This window comes from Anas acuta, chromosome 24 (genome assembly GCF_963932015.1).
Source record: "Anas acuta chromosome 24, bAnaAcu1.1, whole genome shotgun sequence".
Lineage (NCBI taxonomy): Eukaryota > Metazoa > Chordata > Aves > Anseriformes > Anatidae > Anas > Anas acuta.
This window is the reverse complement of record NC_089002.1, coordinates 3,881,439-3,901,592: the sequence shown is the minus strand read 5'-3', so window position 1 is coordinate 3,901,592 and position 20,154 is coordinate 3,881,439. Positions and strand designations below refer to the sequence as shown.

The 20,154-nt window shown below is 60.0% G+C and overlaps 1 protein-coding gene and 1 long non-coding RNA gene across 6 annotated transcripts; both read left to right on the top strand.

The window, feature by feature from the left end:
• The first annotated feature begins 63 nt into the window (after positions 1-63).
• On the top strand, positions 64-5,102 carry OPTC (opticin). 3 transcript variants are annotated; one of them, XM_068659704.1, is made up of 8 exons: positions 352-470; positions 855-1,270; positions 2,299-2,543; positions 2,893-3,013; positions 3,901-4,059; positions 4,166-4,368; positions 4,534-4,629; positions 4,736-5,102. In XM_068659704.1, exons 2-8 carry the CDS (start codon positions 1,144-1,146, stop codon positions 4,904-4,906), a joined length of 1,122 nt encoding a protein of 373 aa, XP_068515805.1. In that variant the 5' UTR covers positions 352-470; positions 855-1,143; the 3' UTR covers positions 4,907-5,102. The 3 variants fall into 3 exon arrangements, with proteins under 3 accessions (XP_068515806.1, XP_068515805.1, XP_068515804.1); XM_068659705.1 differs by lacking the exon at positions 855-1,270 and having other exon boundaries at positions 64-470; XM_068659703.1 differs by lacking the exon at positions 352-470 and having other exon boundaries at positions 508-1,270.
• A 6,087-nt stretch (positions 5,103-11,189) lies between these two features.
• On the top strand, positions 11,190-19,263 carry LOC137843910 (uncharacterized). Of its 3 annotated transcripts, none has more exons than XR_011089745.1 (5): positions 11,190-11,521; positions 11,797-11,931; positions 14,392-14,535; positions 15,182-15,285; positions 15,799-19,263. It is a non-coding gene; the product is annotated as an uncharacterized lncRNA (long non-coding RNA). The 3 variants fall into 3 exon arrangements; XR_011089744.1 differs by having other exon boundaries at positions 11,192-11,521; positions 11,830-11,931; XR_011089743.1 differs by lacking the exon at positions 11,190-11,521 and having other exon boundaries at positions 11,528-11,931.
• Positions 19,264-20,154: the final 891 nt, after the last annotated feature.

The following is a 20,154-nucleotide window of genomic DNA, read 5'->3' as shown; positions in this document are numbered from 1 at the left end:
TATAATGTGTATATATACTGGTAGACTGTACAGATATATCCAGAGACATATGTGGTTCTCGAGTGACTTCAACTTAATGGTATTTTCACTCCTACTCCCCGCAGCAGTGAAAATAAAGTGATTCACCAGGGACCCAGAGCCGTAGCCGGACCTGCCTCTCTCCTCGCACAGCTTCATTCGGGACCAGGGCTCCTCCCTGGGGGCCAAAAAGACCTCCCCAAAAGCTGGAGCTCATCCGGGTGCACCCTGCACACAGCAGGTGGTGGTCAGGCTTCTGGAGCATGTGCCTGTCCTAATGAGCATCGCTGTTAATTAAGAGCACCCGACTTCAGCTGCAGCACCCAGGGGGCAGCTGATGGGCGTTAGCATCCTCGCTGTGCTCTGTGCTGGGGGCAGCTTGTGCAAAATTGGGGCTGAGCTGCCCCACGTCACCTTGGTGCTCCCGGGGAAGCTGGACAAACATCCCTGGGGTGAGTTTGCCCCTTGGGGGCAGCTCGGATGGGCTTCGGGACTCGTGGGGAAGGCGACTCCCACCTGCAGCAGCGAGCCCGGACCCCCAGTGCTGCGGCCGTGCGGGGCGCACGTGTGCTTTCCCATAAGCAGAACGGGTGTAGGCAGCGATTTTTTCCTCCTGCCCATCGCTGCAGATTCAAAATCTCCTCTCGCTGCTGCTCTCCCCACGTGAATCACGAGCAGAGAGGGAGGACGGGTGTGGGTGCGGGTGCGAACGCATGGGCTCCGTCGTGGGGCTGCTCACGGGAGCGTGCACGGGGTGTGCGTGTGCGCAGAGCAGGCGGCGAGCTCCCCTTAGGTTTTATTTTTATTTATTTATTTATTTTATTATTTTTCTGCAGCAGAACTAAATCCCCGCGTTTTGTGAGCGGCGCATGAATCACGAGCTTCCCGGGGTGGGCATCCACTCGCTGCCTCTCCAGGCAAAGTCAGCCCCTGCTCCCGGGGGAGCCGAGCACCGCAGAAAAAAAGAAGGGGGTTTGGAATTGAGCTGTGATGTGTCCCCCCCCCCCCTCAACCAGCTGCCACATCGCCTCCATCACCCTGGCTGCTGAGCCGCCTAATGAGGGGCTTAACGAAGATTAGCAGCAGCCCTTTGCTCTGCTCCATGCTGAGGGGGTTGGGGCCGTGATGGAGAGGGGGGGACGACGTGCGTGGGGGCAGCCTGGGGGTTGTGGGTGTGTGGCCGAGGACGGTCCCCGCTGCGAGGGTGTCCCCACAGCGCCGGCAGGCAGCACAGATGGGCGCGATGTCTCGGGTGGGTGAGCGCGTGGGCTGCGAGCTGCGTGCAGGAGAAGTGTTTGTGGCCGTGGGTGGCTGCGTGGGCACCGAGCTGCCCGGCACTGCGACGAGCCCACGGGGCTGCTGCACGCATCCTGCCCGTCCTGGGGTGTCCCTGTCCCAGCCCCGTGGGACACGTCCTGGGTAATGACAGCTCCCCGATGCCCGTAAGATGGAGCGGGGCTGTGAGTTGTAGGTGCCTTGCCCATGGGAACAATATAAGGTCCTGGTGGGGGGCTGGGGACAGCCAGAGGCCACCAGCCTGGTTGGCCACATCCTGCCTCTTCCCTCAGCAGCAACCATGCCAGGTCCCCCCCGTGCCTCCTCTCCAGGCATTAAAAACCCAGAAGCCCTTCCTGGGCCAGCACAGGAGCCTGTGGGAGCAGAGTGGGGCTGTCCCGTGCCAAGGAGGGTAAAGGGGGTGCACGCAGGCTGCCCTCCTTCTGCTCCTCCAGCACCGAGCCCAGCCTGGGGGCGCCCACGTGGGGCTGGGACGAGCTGCAGGGTGGGGGGCTGGTGATGCGTGCAGGGGGTTGAAGGCTTTTATTGTAAGATTTTGGAAAGATTTGATCTGGGGGGAAACCAGCAGAAACTGGGGAGCAGCATCCTCAGCCCAGGGTGCGCAGGGTTGTAGCTTTTGCATTTTTTTGGGGCAAGAGATGTGGGGGGCTGCTGGGTGCCAGGCCCCTCTGCTTGGTTTGCTGTGGGTGCACACACGGGTGCGCAGCCTGGTGGGCGATGCTGCGGCACGGGGTGCCCCGAGCCCCTCACCACCCCCTCGGGGCTGGGAACGCCGGGAAGCGAGGGCAGCCCAGCTGCTTGGGGCCTCTTGTGCACGGCCGCCCAGCCGAGCGTGAAATGGGCTGAAAAGAAAAGAAAAGCCTCGTCCCCTGCAGTGGCTGCAGCTCCCCGACACGGCTGCGGAGTGGGGCTGGCCACGGCTGGTGCGCTGCTCCTGCCTTCCCGTCCTTCTTTTTGCTTTCAGCGCTTTCCAAATCGTTTTAGGGCACCCGGCTGGGCGCAGGATGCGGCCCCTGGCCTGGGTGGGCATCGCCAGCCTGTGTCTGGGGGCAGCCTGGGCCGTGCCAGCCCAGGAGGGGAGCAGGAAGGTGGAGAAGCCCAAAGTTGACCTCGCGCTCTACGAAAACCTGGACCTGGACAACTACGACCTGACGCTGGACAGCTATGGGGACGTGGTCGATCTGAGCAACTACGAGGAGCTCTACGACTATGGTGACGTTGCTCCGAAGGTGAGGGGGGCACGGGAGAGCACAGAAGGCAGGGGCTGCTCCGAGGTTTGGGCCAGGGTTGGAGAAGCGTCGCAGCCCCCTGCGCAAGCCTACGAGCCCTGGTGGCTCTTCCTCTGCTCTTGCTGGTGGGAAGGTTTTACTCGATCCCAACTCTTCCAGCTTCCCGGTGTCCTGCCTGGCCACATCGCTGCGGGAAGGAGCAGGGGAAGGCAGGACGAGGCACCCGAATCTCTCTGGGCAAATAGAGGGGGGGTCTTGAAGATAGGAGAGGCGTTTAGAGCTGGCTTTCCAATGAGACCTGCGCGGTGCCCCCACTCACTCAGCCCTCACGCCCCTGCTGTGTTTGCAGATCGAGGTTGGGACCCTGGCTCCCCGCCCCAAGGACCCCGAGGCTCTCCCAAAGGTGGGCACCACGGCTCCAGCACCAAAACCACCACCTCCAACCTCCAGCCCCGTCCGCCCCGCACAGGGTGAGTGCGGACCAGGACGAGTCTCCTTCCCACGCAATGAACCCAAACGTCCCGGGGTGGCACGGCTGGGGCTCTGCAGGAAAAGGAGCCCCAGCAGCCAGCAGAATTTATTTGCTCTGCCTGGGCAGCGAGGAGATGAGGGGTGCCGGGCTTTGCCCTTATCACACAGCAGGCAGGAGCGCTGCAGCAAGACATTTCTGGGAAACGAGCTCCGGCAAACAGCAGCAACATCTTAATGAGCAGAGGCATTGCGAGAGTCGGACAGAGTAGCAATTAGATTAGTGACAATTAAAATCCTGTAGCGAGGGATAAATATCTTTATTCATTTTCTGTCACTCCGGACTGGGACAAATTAAGTAGGAGGCAGAGGGAAATTGTTGCCTTGCTGCTTTGAACTCTCCCACTAATGGATGCGGAGTCTGGCGAGTGCTGGGGGCGAGGAGAGGGAGCGGGTGTGGGGGGCGCACGGTGTAGCCCCCTCCTGCTGCCTCTGCCTGGCTCTCTGGGACCCTTGGGTGGTGGAGACAGGTCTTTTGTTCATTGCAAATTTGTGGGGTTTTTATTTATTTATTTATTTTGTTGCTGTTCCTGCTGCGGAATAAAAACGAGGGGGGGGTCCAAGTGAGCCCTGGGTGCAACGCTGTTGAGTTTGGGAACCTTGCATCTCCCGTGGGAGCCACCGGGTCCTGAGCAGAGCTGCTCACCATCAGCTCTCGTGGCTGCTGTGCCCTGACCCTTCCTTAAAAGAGGTGCTGGGCTGAGCGCTCCTGGTACTACTGAGCATGTTTGCCTACGAGGCTGCTCCCGCAGGGTTTTGGGGGGCTGCAGGGGGGCTGGTGCAGCCGTGCCGTGCCGAGCCGAGCCCAGAGCTTCCTCTCCACCCCCAGGGCTCCCCAGCTGCTTGCTGTGCCTCTGCATTGGCACCTCGGTCTACTGCGACGACGCCGACCTGGAGCACATCCCGCTGCTGCCGCCGGACACCACCTACCTCTACGCCCGCTTCAACCGCATCAGCGCCATCCGGGCCGGCGATTTCACGGGGCTGAGTGCGTCGAGGCAAGGGGAGGGCTGGGCTCGGCGCTGGGGCAGCCTCAGGGGGTACAAGCGGCGATGTGGGACGCCTCCAGCCTCCTCCTTTCTCTCTCCCACCAGAGAAGCTGAAGCGAATAGACCTGACGAGCAATTCCATCTCCTGGGCGGACGCGGATGCTTTCCGCCTCCTGCCCAGCCTGCAGGAGCTCATCCTGCCCGAGAACAGGCTGACGGCGCTGCCCGAGCTGCCCCGCAGCATCGTCAGGCTGGACGCCCGTCTCAACAGGATCCCCAGCACCGGGCTCCAGCCCGAAGCTTTTCGGGTGGGTGCTGGGGCTGGCAGCGGGCACCGAGCCGTGCCGGGCTCCCACAGCCCCAACCAGGCTGGTTTTAGCCCAAAGCTGCCACGGCAAGGGGTGGTTGGGATGGTGCCGAGGGTCAGAGCGTGGCTGGAAGGAGGGAGCTTCACCTCCTGCCTCTTCCCACAGGACCTGAAGCAGCTGCAGTTCCTCCATCTGTCCGATAACCAGCTGGACTACGTCCCCACGCCCCTGCCCGAGAGCCTGCGCTCCCTGCACCTCCAGGTGAGACACGGCCCCTCTCCCGCACCAAATCCCCATCGGTTTGGGGATTGGATGCAGAGCCCCCTGCACCATCCCGCTTTCCCCTTCGCCTCCCTTTCCATTCCAGAACAACAACATCCAGACCATGCACAAGGACACGTTCTGCGACAGCCGAGACCACAGCCACATCCGCAGGGCGCTGGAGGACATCCGCCTCGATGGCAACCCCATCAACCTCAGCCTCTTCCCCAATGCCTACTTCTGCCTGCCCCGCTTGCCCACGGGACGCTTCGCCTGAGCCCCACCGCTGGCTGCTCCGGGGGAGCATCCCCAGGCACCCTCCATCCCCATGGCACCCCCCCATTTCTTGCTGTCCCATGGGAAACCTGGGGTTGAGGCGTTGAACCCTGGGCCAGCTGAGCCTCTGCGTGTGGGCGGATTTATTTCTGGGGCAAACGGGCAGCTGAAATAAAATTAAGAGTTTAAAAATGCAATCAGCGTCCTGTTCTGAGCAGCTGGAGCAACAGGGAGCCCTCACCCAGTCCAGCAGCTGCTTTGTCACCTGTACTGGTGACCCCTGTCCCCAAGTCCCCCTGTCCCACGCATTTCTTGGTTTCCTCCCTGGGGGCCTGGGGAGGGCCCCCCTGTGTCTGGTTTGGGGCTCTCCTGGGAGCCGCATTGCTGCTGGTGGTGCTTTGGCCGTGTCAGGTTTGACCTGCAGGATGGGTGTCCCCGGGGCTGTGCCCAGGTCCCTCCAGGACCCCAAACCCAGTGGGGATGTGGGGGCAGCAGGAGCTGTGCCCACAGCGTGCCCCCTACCCTGCTTTTTGGGGCCGTTTCAGCTGCGGCAAAGCCCGGAGCCAAACATCCCCCCATCCAGCAGCAGAGAGCCCCTCGGAGGTGGTTAAAATATCTCGTGTCATCCCAGCCTTCAAAACCTGAAAAGAGCTGCCCAGTGGTGAGATATTTTCGATGTAATGTATTCATCCGCTATATTTTTAAACGCATGCCATAAACACGCGTACCGTGAGAGAGATGACACATCCCTGGAGAATCCAAAATCCTGAACTGAAACCACGGAGCTCAGCCCACATCCTCCAGGCCCGGGGAGGCAAAAGGAAGGCAGCTCGAGAGGAGATCCAGCTTCTCTTATATGGGCACGCTGCGGACGCCGCTGGGGCGCTCGTGCCTGCGAGCTGCCACGGGCACGAGCGCGCTGGCAGCGGGTGCACGTACGTGCAGCACCGCTCTGCCCTTGCCTTTCCTTTCCATACAAATCCCAAAGCAGGGCTGCTCGGCCCCAGGATGTGTATGTCCCAATGCCAGGACCCTTGGTGAATGGTGAAAGGGATTTGGGGCTGCTCCAGGCTCGCCTTCCCAGCTCTAATCTACCAGGATTTGTGAGCCCTGTTGGCACATCCTCCTTTAAAGAGCTGTCTCTGTCTGTCCCCTGTCTGCCCATCCCCGTGACCTTCCTCCTTCCCCATCCATCCTTCTGGCACCTTGGCGCTGCCCTTTAGCCCCAGCCACCTCGTCTGCTCCTGCGGGACCAGGGATGCTGGCGCCGGCTCCATCCCGATGGATTCGCCCAAAATCTCCCCACCGTGAGCCCGGGTCCTTCGCGTTCATCCCACTAGATGGCAAGGCAGAGTATTGGGAAGCGCCTGACCTCAACTCCTGGACTGCAAACTCAACCTCTGCCGTTTTCTCTCCCTCTCGGGGCTGTTTGGTTGTTTCAGGGACTCCTGCCCATGCCCACGGAGCTGGGGGAGAGCCCAGCACAAAGCTCTGCGGGCTGGGAGCCCTTGCCCAGGGGCTGGGGGTTTGCAGAGGTGATGGAAGCAGCTGGGGGGGGAGAAGGGGAGGTGGGTGGGGGTCTCTTGGGCAGGGCTCCTTGCTTTGCACAAAAAGGACTTTGATAACAGCATTGGGGTGAGCTGGGGGGGCTCTGCCCATGGGAGGAGGGGGCAGCAGGGCTTTGCCTTCCCCATCCCCAAAACCCCAGGAGTGCGCTGCTGGGGGGGCTGTGCTGGTGGATGGTGCCAGCAGGATGACCCAGCCCCAGCTCAGCACCGCGTCCAAAATCCTGCCACCCCTGCCACCCCGTGCCTCCGGGGCCGTGGCCGGGTGTCCTGGCTGCTCCCCATCCCTGACTGCTGCAGCTTTGCCTCGGCTTGTGCTGCTCACTGAGACCCACCTGGACCTAAACCACTTCTGGAACGGGGTTTTTTAGGGTTGTCCCGTGTGGAGCTGCATGGATGGAGCTGCACACCTCTGCTGAGATGCGCCTGCTGCTTGGGGCAGAGCGCGGCACCAGCCCTGCTGCGGGCACGTGGGGCCAAACAGCAGCGGGGAGGAGGGGGGGAGCAAAGCATCCAGAGACAGAAATTAGTGCAGGAACCTGGGTTAGGAGCTGCCAGCTGGAGCTGTGCAGAGGCAAAGCCTCGTCGCTCTGATCTCGGGAGCTGGGGCGCAGCAGGAGCTGCGGGGCTTCAAAGCCGCCGGGAAATGGTGGGGGCTGCGGTGCTGGAAAGGGGGGGGTGAAGAGGGGTGGGGAGCAGCCCTGCTCGGGGAGGGGGGATGGATGAGATGGGGGGGCTGCTTTGGAGCTGTTTTGCCTTCGGGGTGTGCAGGGCTGCGTCCCAGCTGGCTTGGGGATGGAGCAGGAGGAGCCCAGGTGTCCCGCCTGTCCTCCCCCCGCTCCTCTCCATCCCTCCTCCCTCCCTCGCCTCGTCCCTCGGTGTGTGATCCCTGCAGCTCTCCTCTCGCCGCCTCTCTCAGCCGCTCAAGGTCACCTTCCTCGCTGGGCTGGATTCTCAGGGATTGATTGCTTGGCTCCAGCAGCCGACGGGCTCCGTGCGCTCCCCGCCTCGCGCCAGCTCCGCATCCTGCCCCCCTCTGGGATGTCTCCATTCCTTGCCCCATCCGTCCTTACAGGGCACCAAAGGGGGAAAGCCGCCAAGCCATCGAGAGCAGCAGCCTTCCTCCTCCTCCTCCTCCTCCTCCTCCTCCTCCTTTGCCCCTCTCTGTGTCCTGTGGGGCAGGACACGGGCATGCTCCTTCCCCTGGGTTATTTGGGGGGGGAGATGGGACATGCGGCCCCCAGGGATGCTGCTGTGGCTGCCCAGCAGCTGCCCCATCCTCTCTGCTTGGGTTTCTTCACCCTGTCTGCCCTTTCCCACCCTCCTCACCCAGATTTCTTCTCTGCTTTCCCCCCACCAGTGTGACCAGGGGCTCCCCGTGCCGTACTGGGACGCGTCCCTTGGCCAGCACCTGGGGACAGAGCTGTGGGGTTAAGGGGAGCAGAGCAGGGGTGTCTGGGGTCAGAGACCTGAGACAGGAATCGGAGGAGGAGGAGGAGCAGGAGCCACCTTTTAGCCCTCCTGGCACCCAGGCAAGCAGGGAAGAGGTCACAGAGATAACTCAGTCCCCTGCCCAGGGCAGTGGCCACGTCCCTGTCAGCCAGCCCTGCTGTCCCCACTGCCACAGCCCTGTCCCCAGCCTGCAAGCAGGGCAGGCAGCCGGGGGATTTATTGGCCAAACACACAATCAATGGCAGGATGGAAAAAAGCCACCGGACTGGGGATGCTGACGAGCTCCCCAGGGCTAGAAATCACCCGTAAACGCTGCAGGGGAGGAAGCGCCGTGGCCCGGCTCGCTCAGCGAGCAGGGCACAGCTGATAACAGCTTTATTTATAGCCCTTAACTGGCAGCTGGCTCAAGGCACCGATTTGCAGAGTGTGTGTGATCCTTCGGGGTGGCTGCTCGTGCAGCCGATGGCCGCAGCGCTCGCGTGGCCCCGCTGAAGCCATCGCTGTGCTTCCATCGCCCTGCATTGGCTCAGGATCCTGACGTGCCCCATTCCCCATCCCCAGCTCCCAAGGACTGGCCAGAGCCTCGTTTCCTGCCCGTATTTGTACAGAAATCCCATATGGAGAGATCCCGCTCCGTGCCTTAGGGTCACCGAGGTCGTGCATCCCCAAAACGGATGGGGTAAGCGGTAATGCCCACGTGGTCGCAGCTGTGTTGCTTCTCAGCACCTCCGTTTCCAGATCCGTGGGACGCCGTTTTGTTTGGTTTTTGTGTTTTCTGAAGGAGGCCAGCACTGGGATTCATTAGATGGGGGCTGCAATGGCCCTGGAGATGAAAGCCCGGCTCATGAATTATCACCGGGGTGCAGACAGCTGCCCAGGCCTCCGCGGGGAAACTCAACAATGGGAACGGAGACACAAAAAAACTGTTTGGGCTTTTCCTCTTCCCCATTTTCCACTCCTCCACTGGAAAAAAGGAGGAGGAAAAACGCACCGAAAGGAAGAGAAAGAAGAAAACATTTTTCCTTCGCCTCCTTCGCTCCAAATCCTGAGTGATAACATAAAATTAACCTGCAGCAAAGCAGCCCCCTCCCCGCAGCTGGAGGTGCCTGAGCACCCTGGGACTTTCCCAACCTCCTCCTCCTCCTCCTCTTCCTCTTCATCCTCCCAGCTCCAGGACTGATCACAGCGAGCTCGGGGATGGGAGATGCCACCAAGCCGCAGCTATTTTTAGCGCCGTTGCGCTAGGTCTCGTCAGCAGGAGCCCTGACACCTCGGGGAGGCACGTGTCCCCGGGGGGGGCCGCGGGGTTTAACCCAATTCCTGCAGAGCAAAGCGCTCGGAGAGCCCTGGGGTGCGGTGGGGGCTGTGGGGAGCCCACGGGGATGGAGCCCAAGGGGGGTCCCTGTAGAGCAGCAGCTCCTGAGGATGCTCGAGCGCGTGAGCCGGTGTCCCCATTGCAGCCAGGAGTGATGGTGACCTCGCTCCTCCTTGCTTGTGGGGGGAGGATGTGTCCCCAAAATGGGGCACCCCCTGGCTGTGGTTGATCCCAGGGTCCCGTGCCCGCGGCCAGCAGGGGGAAGGTTTCCCCAGCACCACTTCCAGGGTTGTTCTTTGTCCCTGCACCGTCCCCCATCTGCCGGCCGAGCGCATCAAACCCTCTGACCACGGAGAAATGATGGGATGGATAAAAGCACCCATAAATGTGATCACTGTGATTTTTCCATCAGCACGAGCCAGGCTTTGCCATGGCTGCTGGGACAGGCAGAGGGTTTCCCCTCCTCAGGGCTTCCCCCGCTCCTGCCTGGAGATGTTTCAGACCCAAAACAGATCCAAGCACGAAGCGCACCTGAAAAGAAGCAGCCACGCGTTGGCTTTGGGGCCAAGCACCCCTGGGCAGCGCTGGGCAAGGCAGCAGTGGTGTGCCGGAGCCCACGGACCCCAAACAGAGGAGGAGAGCCCCTGCTCCCCGCCTGGCAATCCTGACCAAGCGCCGTCTTTTAAAATAAGCAGCCGGAGAGCCCGGCTCTTCCGTTTCTGTAGGATGTGGAAAAGCTGGAGAGGGGGAAGAGAGAAAAAGCTTTGAGCGAGCGAGTGCAAGTATCGCTAATTTATGATCAGAGAAATGTGTGTTTGAGTTGGGAGATTACAGGGAAGGGCCTGGTGCTCAGCCGATGATAAATCTGTTTTATCGGGGGGTTGTGAAAAGGCTTCCCCACCGGGCAAATTGCAGGAAGGCAGAGCGTAATTACCCCAAATTCCAATTTGAGTAATTACTTCTACCTACCTGTCACTCCCCTGGTGCTTTCAGCTGGATGGAGAGGCTTTGCTTTCCCTCGCCTCTCTGCTTAAGAGAAAAAGCCTTTGTGCAGCGCTGCTGGGCTCTCTCCAAACAGTGGGGCCAACCCCATGGGGAGTCAGGGGCTGGAGGCTCTTTCCTGAAAGGTTTTGGGGCCGGCTGCTGCCCCAGCCCAACCCGGAGCATCCCCTAGGCTGCCTTTACCCCACATCACCTGGGTAGGGACCACCAGGCTTCACTTCGTGCCATGCCACCATCGCACCCAAGCAAGGAGAGGCAGGGTGGGGAGATTTGGGGGGCTGCATCCGAGGACACCCTTGTCCTTGCAGGGTAGCCCCCTCCTGGGGGACAAAGACCCATGGGGAGAGCCCCAGCAAGGAGCCAGGACACCACTGTTATCCCCCCGTGCACGTCCCCAGGATGGGTGACACATGGCAGAGGTGCCCAGGGCTTGTAGGGACGCTGGCTGCTCCGGCCAGGATTTGGGGTCCCGTATGGGGCTGCCCGGCCTCGTGCCCCTCTCCCTGGGCTCTGTGCGGGTGGCAGCATCGCTGCACCTCCACGCCGGGCACGAGGCAGTCGAGGGTTTTACTGCAGTGGGCCGTGGATAGCTTTGGTAAGCGGCGTCTCCTACTGCTTCCCCGAAGAGGCAGGCAGGCTACGGGGCGCATTAGGAAGCGGCGCACATCGCAGATGGATTGCTCTCCCTCCCTCCTCCACCTCGCCGGCTGCCTCCACGCCTGCCCCCTCCCTGTTCCTCCCCGTGTGCAGCTCTGCCCGTGTCACCCAGGTGTCCCCAGGGGGGTGCCAAGGTGCTGTGTCCCCCCTGTTATGGGTACAAGGGGCAGCTCCGTCCCAATCCCAGCAGGGTGGGTGCCAGCTCCGGGCTGCCCCCTCCCCAGGGCTGGCCGCAGACAGGCTGCGGGAGGAGCGGTGACAAGCGTCTGCTTGGGGCAGCCAAGCAGAGAGAAAAATGACCCCGGCGAGAGCCAGGATGGGCTCCGCATCTCAAGTGGCTCCCCGGGAGAGGCCAGACGGTGCCCTCCGCCAGGAGCTCGGCGGCAGGAGGCGGAGGGCGTTGGGAAAGCCACTGCTCTGCCCGCAGCTGGTGCCGGGATGGGGCAGGGATTTTTCTCTTGGGGGAGTTTCCTCCCACTCCATCGACAGGTTGTTCTGATTTACCCTCGTTAGTGAAAGGGGAATCAGACCCTAAAAGGGCTCTGAGAGGTGCAGGTGATGGTTCTGGTTCCTCGCACTGCCAGCTCTGGGTGCTTGTGGCAAAGAGGGGATGAGCCCTCCATAGGTGAGGGAAACTGAGGCATGGAGAGAAGGGGCTTGGTGAGCTGTGGGAGGGCCCCGGTGCCTCGCACGCCTTTTTGGGCCCATTTTCACCTGATTTGGGAAATTACTTCCACGCTAAACCTCATCTGAGCATGGGGATGGAGAGCCCTGTGGGACGGATGGAGAGGAGCAGTGGGTGCTTGTGGGGCAGGGAGATGGGGATTGGGTTGGGGCCTCTCTTGGCATCTTAAAAGCTCTTTTGGCTGCTCAAACAAACTTTTCTGCACCTCTGCAAAGCTCTCCTCTGGCTGCCCTGGGTCTGCTGGAGAGACGTGTGTCCTCTGTGCTGGTGGCTGGGGACGGAGGGATGCCTCGGATGGACAGAGGGACACCTCAGATGGACAGACAGGGCTGCAGCGGGGCATCTCCTGGGTAAGTGAATGGAGAAGGAGAAGCAGAGGCACCTGCTGGCCTCCAGCAACTCGTTAGGTGGCTTTGCAGAGAGGCTAATTAGGCTGGGAGCACCCCTGAGCAGCGGAACCCCGCGGGGCCGGGTTTGTCCTTCCCCGAGTGCGGCGAGGCTGAGCCCGGGCGGGCGCTCACGTGGCACGACTGCTAAAACTTGCATGAGGACATGCGCAAAAATCGATGCGCGTGCTCATGAATTAATGATCGGCCGGCGGATCGATGCAGCCTGCCCCGCGCGTGCTGTACTGCTAACGAGCACCAGCAGTGGGAGCGCGGGAAGGGCCGGAGACATCCTGCTGCAGCCCTCCTCCATCGCTGGCTGTTCGTGTTCCCCGCGTGTTTATTTTGCATTTGCTCCCGGAGCAAATTGAAACGAGAGATCAGGGCATGGTCACGAAGGGGACCGGGTGTGTGTGTGATGTGGGGAGGGGGGGACAGCTCTTTGAGGAGGGGGGGATGCCGCGAAGGGCTCCTGCCGGAGGTGCCGGAATCGGAGAAATACGCATGTGGGTAATTTCTGATCGAACGCCGCAGCTCCCGGTGCTGGCATGTGTCACTCCCGTGGCATTACCGCCGTAATTAGAGCCTTTCCCCACAATTGCATAAGAACCTCGTGGTGACTCACCGGGTTTGGGGGGAGAGAGGGACGCGGGGGCGGAGGTGTGCGCCTGCGTGCGCCGTGCCAGCACCGTGCTCAGGTGCTCCGAGCTCGCAGCTTGCTCCTCGGCCAGCCCTGCTCCGGCCTCCCGCCAGCCAGCGAGCTTCCCGTCCACCCAGCATCGCCTTCTGCCGGGCGTTTTATTTTTGTCCTTGCCGTTGCAGCTTTCTCTGCACGCCCGTGACCCTTTGGCACCGATAATAGCATGTTTTAGGTCCCTGATTAAAACTGCTGTGGTGTCAGAATCAATAAGCATTGATGGCCGAGACTGTAATAAGTATAATAATCCCCATTAGGGTAACAAATGGGGGAGAGAGTGCAGGGCTGCTAATATGGTAATGACACGAATCTGCTTCGATCAGCTGGAGCAGCAGCATCCTCCCCGCCAGCGGCAGGCGCGGGGCCGCGGCTTTCTCGCTGCGAGGTGTCCTGGGGCTCTGCAGAGCTCCTGCTCCTGCTGCTGTCACGCCTCAGCTGGGAAATTTGGCTTTGCCACCTGAATGATTGGTATTTTGGGATGTGTGTTACTGGGGTCCCAGCATGGCAGAGAGGACGGGGGCTTGGTGCAGCCAGGGGAAGGGCTTATCCCACCCTGAAAGCTCAGAGGAAACGCAAAGGCTGAGATTATCGAGCGGGGGGGAATTCCTGCTCCAACCCATCCTGCCAATTTATTTTATGGAGAGCAAGGGTTCCGAGGGCTGGGAGGGAGGGGAATGCCAATTGCATTACAGTAGCTGCCCGGAGGAAAAAAAAAAAAAAGAAATCAATATGTAATTCTGGCCCCATTGATCTGCGGCTCAGACGCTGCGGCTCTCCGCTGCGTTTTGATCAGGTTTCACGGTCACAGATGAGAGAGCCCCAGCAGCGTGAGCCCTCCGCAGTGGGGGGATTAAATGAAGCTAAATGCTTTTCAAGTGAAAACTATACAACTTTTTCCTTAAATAAACCCAAAGTAGAGCAGCAGCAGCGAGGAGGGCTGCAGTGGCCGTGGGGCTGGGCGTGCTGCTCGATGCTCTCGCCTCTCTGCCCGCAGCCACTGCTGCAAACATCACCTGGCCATCCAAAAGCCCTTTTTATACCCAAAAAGCTGCTGGCTGAGCCCTGCCGTGGCATCTGCGTGGCTGTGGGGATGCGCTCAGCATTGCACTGGGTGTGGGGGATTTGGGAAGTGCAGGGGACATTCGTGCTCCGGGGCCGGTACCCGACCACGTGCCGTGGGAAGGAGACCAGCTCCGGGCAGAACCTGCCGGTAATTTTTAGACAAATTATTTTTGCTTGAAAAACGTGGGGTTTGTTGAAATACAGCGTGTTTATAGGAAAACATCAGTTTCGACAGATTTCTATTTCAACATGGGTTTGGGGTGGGGGGGAGGAAGGCTTTCCAACTCATCAAAGGGCTGCCTTTGACCGCTTTTTGCAGCAAGGCATAATCAATTTCCCAGCTCCAAATTGCTTTTCATTTGGGAATGTAAGTAAACGCGTTGCAAAATCCCCTTTTGTAAGGGGGCTGAGATGCCACCGGAGGGGTCAGGGAGGGTCTGGGTGGCAGGCTGTGGTTAACTCCTTCCAGGCTGGGCTCTGGGTGCTCAGACCCCGCTCCCTCTCCCCTCCCGGTGCTGCCGGATGGCTCACACCAGAGCTTCCTTCCCTGCTATGAAATTGCTTCATCTCCAGGCACCAAATATTAAGGGCTGGCAGGGGACCCAATGTGGGGCAGAATCGTTCCTTTTCATGCTGTTTTTCTTGCCATTTACCCTACTTAGCAGCATTTTTCTGACCTCGGTATGGGCAAGGGTGGCTGCGGACGCTCTGGCCGGCTGAAGGCATTTCCCTGCTGCGGGCACAGATGTTCTGCAACCAGCCCCCTGGAAGGCTTTGGGATCGCACCAAACCAGCAATAATTCCCTTCAGTAAGGCAAGGGTGATCTCTGAGCTCGGAGCCACCTCCGCTGTGCAGGGCACGGGGCAGGCGGGGAGCACAGAAGGCAGCGAGGATCCTGCCTGGGAGCCGTGCTGGAGCCCAGAGCAACGCTCCCTGCTTGCTGGGGAAGTTGCGAGGCCTCATCAGTATGCACAGTGGAATAAAATATGCAAACAAGATGTTTTCTGTTTATAAAACTGGCATCTCCATAGATGAGGCACTCCGCTCCACCCCTGAATTATTAATCAAGCTTAATGGCTCCGTTCCAGATGTTGGCTTTCCCAAGCAAAGGTTCTTGGCCCCGGCTCTGCACCTGAACAGGAGCGTGCAGGTGCTCCACAGAGGCAGAGAAACACCCAGAGAAATAGGGTTTGGTTCTGTGAGTGAGGCACAGGGACAGGTTTTGTCCTATTCATAAGCCATAAGCCCTAATTCAGGCCACTAGCAGCTATTGAAGGAATTTGTCGCTTCGAAAGCATCCGATAAATAAATGTCCATCAGGGTGCTTAAATGTTAGGCAAGGTGGAGTTTGCTTCCAGGTGTGGGGAGCTCGGTGGTGACAGCCAAGGCTGTCATTTTTTATTATTAAAATTAAAAAAAAAAAAGATTATTTTTACCCCACTGTTGGTGCCAAGGACAGACCCCTCCTGCCTGCAGCACCCTCCTGGCGAGGCGCAGCAAGGTTCCCCAGCACGGCAGCTCCCTGCCAGGCTTCTGGAACAGCCAGAGGTAAAAGCGGGTGAGTCACGGGCACGCCGGAGTTTCCCAGCCTGGTTTCTTCCCCTGGGTGGGGTGAGCTGAGAGGTGATTTTTCACCTCTGGGTTACGCAGCGGGCTCTGTGAGTGGCGTTGCCCTGGGGCAGCCTGAGCGCAGGAGGAGAGAGATCCGGGGCTGCTCCTGCAGGGCAGGCAGTGACAAAGTCAGTGACAAAGTGACAGAGCCACTGAGTTTGTTCCTGGAAGTCACCGAGGGCCACGGCTCGGGGCTGGCACCTGCGGGTTTTATGTCTCCGTCCCTTGCAGGGAGCTGGGCTGCAGGGACCCCCTGGCACCTCGCGCTGCCCCGGAGCACATCCCTTGCCCGCAGCAGCCCCTCTTCTCCCCAAGGCTTTCCAGGCACAAAAGGGGGTCATTTTGGGGTCCCCCAGGATGGGGCACCCCCCTCCAGGGTGGCTCAGCTCCACTCAGCCAAGCGGTGGCTGCGCTGGTGAGCGGCCAAAATCTGACCTGCCTTTACTTTATCTCCTTGCAGATCTCGTGCAGCTCTTCAATCAAACGTTTCAGTGCCTCAAGAGCTGGAAAGGATTTGGGGAATGCGGCTGCGTTGTTTGCAAACTTCTCCGGGCTCCAGGCACCCTCCCAGCTCTCCTTCCTCCAAGACCAAAGGGAACCCGAGCCGGGAGCCCTGCAGCCAGGAGCTTCACCTCAATACAGGGCTGGGACCGGGCACAGGAGCCAGAGCCGGTGGCCACATCCAGGATATTTGGGCTGGGTCCCAGCTGGAGGAAGGATCTGCAGCAAAGCCCAGGGCACGGGGAAGTGGGAGCCACCTCCCTGCTGAGCTCTGTGGGACGCAGCAGCCCGTGGTTAGGGCTGGGCTCTCTGGAGCTGACCTCGGGTGGTGTCCCAGCCTCCAAAAGATCTTCAGCGGCTCCGTGGGTGATGCCTCCTTTGGAAACAGCAACCTGAAATTACAGCAAGGCCACAAACGCATCCGTTAGGGAGCACGGGGCAGGCTGGTGGCGGGATAGCCAGCTCCCAGCTGGGGCAGGGATGCGAGGAAGAGCCAGGAGCTATTTCAGCTCCCCGTGCCACCCCCTTCCTCGCGCTGCTCCAGCTCGAGTGCTAACGAATGCTTCACGGGGAGCGGTGCCAGCGATGCTCAGCACAGGAGCAGCTCCTCGCCCTGCCCCGTGCAGGGAAATCCCTTTGATGAATTCCTTGATGGGGCTGGAGGGGGAAGGAAGAGGGGTGGGCACGAGCGCAGCCTGTGCTAGGAGCAACGAGCTGCTTTGCTGAGCCCTGGCTGGCTGCGCCACGTCCTGCTGGTGCTTTTTGGTGGTTGCTGTCGGATCTGATAATTGCAGCAGGCTGGCTTGTCTCCTCCCTGCTGGAAAGGGGCTGCCGTAATCTCTGCCTCCGTGCACACAGAGCAAGGCTGGATCCTGGGGAAGGCTGGGGAACAGTTGGTTAAGGAGAGGCTGGAAGAGGAGGAAAAACCCCGCTGGAGCTGGGCAAAGATGCTCAGCCCTGGGGAAGCAGCTGGGAGAAGGAGCAGGGTGGATAAAGGACAGAGCATAGGGTTTGACGAGCGTCCTATTGTGCTCCCCGTGCCCCCTTTCCTCCCTCCGGCACAAAGCGAGAGGCAGGGCGGGCAGCCTGACGTGGGAAGAGCAGCCTCTGGTAGCCACCGGGGTATTTTCCGGCGGCAGGGAGGCTCCGAGCAGTGATGCTGAGGTCGCTCCGTGTTGTCATCCGTGACGCAGATGTGTCACCGTCCCCCGGGGTCCCCGTGCAGCAGCCGGTGCCAGCTCCTGCCGGCGCGGCCGTCTCCGACCCTGCAAACGCAGGAACCTGGGGCCGGAGCATCTGTGCCTGCAGCAGGGAGCTGGCTGCAGACCCTGCCACGGATGTTCTGAGAAGTGCTGCAGGCACAGATTGGGGACAGAAATCCCTGGAAAGGGGCCTGTAGGGACTCTTGGGTTTAGGGGAGGTGGCGGTGGCCGCGCTGGCTCTGCCTCCCCCTTCCACACCCCTCTGTCAGCACGGAGTTTTGATGCCGAAAGCCCCGTAATTCGGTCCTGATGCAAATCCTGCCTCGCCCTGGGTTTTGCTCGGGTTGCTGCAGCCCCAGGATAGGCACCAAGGAGGGAGCTGGTGGGGCAGGAAGAGCTGGGAAATCTGGGGGAAGAAACAAGGGGTTGGGGTTAAGACCCCAGATCAGGGGATGGAGCATCTGCTGCCAGCCTCAGCAAGCTGCTTCTGTCCTTTGTAGCCCTCCCTGAGGCTGCTGAGCTGAAACTCCACCGATTCTCTGTCCTCTGCCCCTGTCTGGTGCCCAGGGCTTCTCCAGAGCCCTCACTCCTGCCTTTCCCCCACAGGCTCCCTGCGAAAACGCTTCCCTCAGAGCTTAAAAAAAAAAATTAAAAAAAAGAAGAAGAAACAGCCCCCTTGTTCTGCTGTGATGAACTGGCTCTTTTTCCAGTCACAAGGGCGAGCTGAAGCAAAACTTTCCATGCTGAGCAGGAACAGAAAGAGAGAGGGAGAAGTAACGAACCCTCCTTTTAAAAGGAAAAAAAAAAAAAAAAGGCAACAAAAGCCAGCAAAAGCGGGTGCTTCCTTTCCCCCATCTCCCTCCTTTTTGGAACAAGGCAGCAAGCTTGCAAAGTGCGTTTTAAGCAGGAGCAGATGCGGGCGTTGCTGGCCCCGGGGGGACCCGGGACAGAAAAAACTGCTTTGTGCAAATATCGCCCCGTCGGTCGTTGTGCAAGGGGCACGGCCAGCTGCACACCTCTTGGGTGCTCAGCGCCTCAAAATGTGGGTGGTTTGGGGTTCTCAGTGCCCGGTCCGTGCGTGAGGCTTCCCTGGCTTGGTGGCTTTGGGGTCAGGGAGCCAGAAATGTGGGCTGAGAGGTGACGGTGCCCGGGAAGCTGCAGGGTGCCAGGAGCCGAGGCTTTGGTGAAATGTTGGCAATGAGATGGGCACCAGGTGCTTCCCTCGGGTTGTGCCGCCAGGAAATCAGCCTAGAGCCAAAAATAGAGCTCGGGCTGGATGCTTTGCAGAGAGAGGCAGGGATGTGCAGGGCTGCGTTTTGGAGAGGTCTGGATGCGCAGCGGGAGCGCCAGCCCCTGTCCCATGGCGCTTCCCCTCCTCACCCCACCGAAGCAATGAGGGGCTTGCTCCAGGGCAGCTGTAAATAGCCCTTGGCTTTCTGAGCCTCAGGTTTTGAGGACAGATCCTAGATTCCAGGAATTCTTGCTCCAGGCCCCTCCAGGCAGTGGCTTGGTGTTGATGTCCTGCTAACGGCACTGGGTAGGGGCGGGGAGGCTGGCCCAGGACCAGGCTGTCCCCATCCACCTTCCTGCAGCATCCATCAGCTTTTCCAATCAGCCAGTTTTCCCCAAAATCTTGGCTATAGGTTCCTCCCTTTGACGATGCCCTTGGTCCTGCCTCGGCTAAGTGATTCATCCCAAACACTCTCGTTATTGCTCCCATTAGTCACGCTGACAGAAATTCCTCTCCGACAAAACGCGATGTGGTTCTCATCAGCTCCGCGCGGCCCCGATGATTCGTGTCCTTAAAAAGTGATCCCAGTGATGGGACTTTTCCACACTTGTCCCCTGCCCCGCCCTGGTTATTTAAGAATGATGCACCTGGTTTTGCTTTCTGGCCCACGAAGGGAAGGAAAAATAAAGCAGGGCAAGAGCAGCTGGTCCTCCCCTGGACTGTCCCCATTGGTGCCAGGGGCAGGGTGACCCTGCCCGTGGTGACAACCCGATGGTGACAATTCCCCCAGGAATTTCTTCTTTTCACCTCATCTTTCCCAGCATCAGCCTCGCGTGCAAGCTCAGGGATGTCTCCCCTGCTCAAGGTGGGGAGATGTGGCTGGTGCTGCTTGGGGTCGGGCTGTCCCCATCCCCTGCAGCCCCACCTTTATGCTCTGAGCAGCAAATTTTGCTGGCTGTGACTCCAGCGCCGGGGAGAAGCCACCCAAAATGCTCGCCCCAGCTCTTTCGGGAGGGTAAGGAGCTGTTTGAGGAGATGATGTGGGAAAAGCAACCCCCCCTCCCCTCGCTGTGACCCTCCCCTGGGGCAGCGGCGCTTGCTGGGAGCTGACTCGCTGTCGTTTCTGGAAAGCAGTGCTCTGAGCACACTATTTATAAACCCAGTTTTCTTTAACTCCTGAAATTGAGCCATAACTTCAGACAAACAGGAGGAAAAAAAAAAAAAAAAAGATGCAGGCAAATAAACACAGGCAAAAATAAATATATGGGCAGCCTACATTTCCAGACCAAGCAGTGCTTCTGGGAAGGGTTCGGGTTTGGGGGCATTGACATGGGGGCTTACAGATGGCTTCCAGTGGCCTGGGGGGCTGCAGGGGTTTCTTTCTGCTTGTTCCCCAAAAGGGTGAATCCTCTGGATTATTCACAGCCCAGGTTTTAGAGGACTCATCCTCCAGCCCCTTGGAGGCATGGCACGCCTGGCTCCCAGGATCTGCCGCCAGCCAAAGCAGAGCTGGGGGATGCGACCCTGAGCTGAGCCCCCACTGTTGCCCCCTTCCAGGGACCACAGGACCAGATTTTTATTTTATTTTTTCATGGCTCGTTTCCCCACGCAGCTCCCTCCGAGGCCGCCTTCCCCTGCGCAGGGCAGCCAGCGACCAGCAGCAGCGCTGCCCCCGATGTAAATCCCGCTGATATTTCAGCCCCGCGTCGCTCCTGACCACCCGTAATTACCTCGGTGGGAAATGCCAGGCACGGTGACCTTTCTCCCTGCGCTCTGGGCGGATTCATGCGGGGGATTTATGGCCTCGTGTCGCTCGGCTTGTTACAGGCTCGTCTGTCGCCACGGCCCTAAATGCCAGCGGGGACGGGCGATGCCCCCCAGC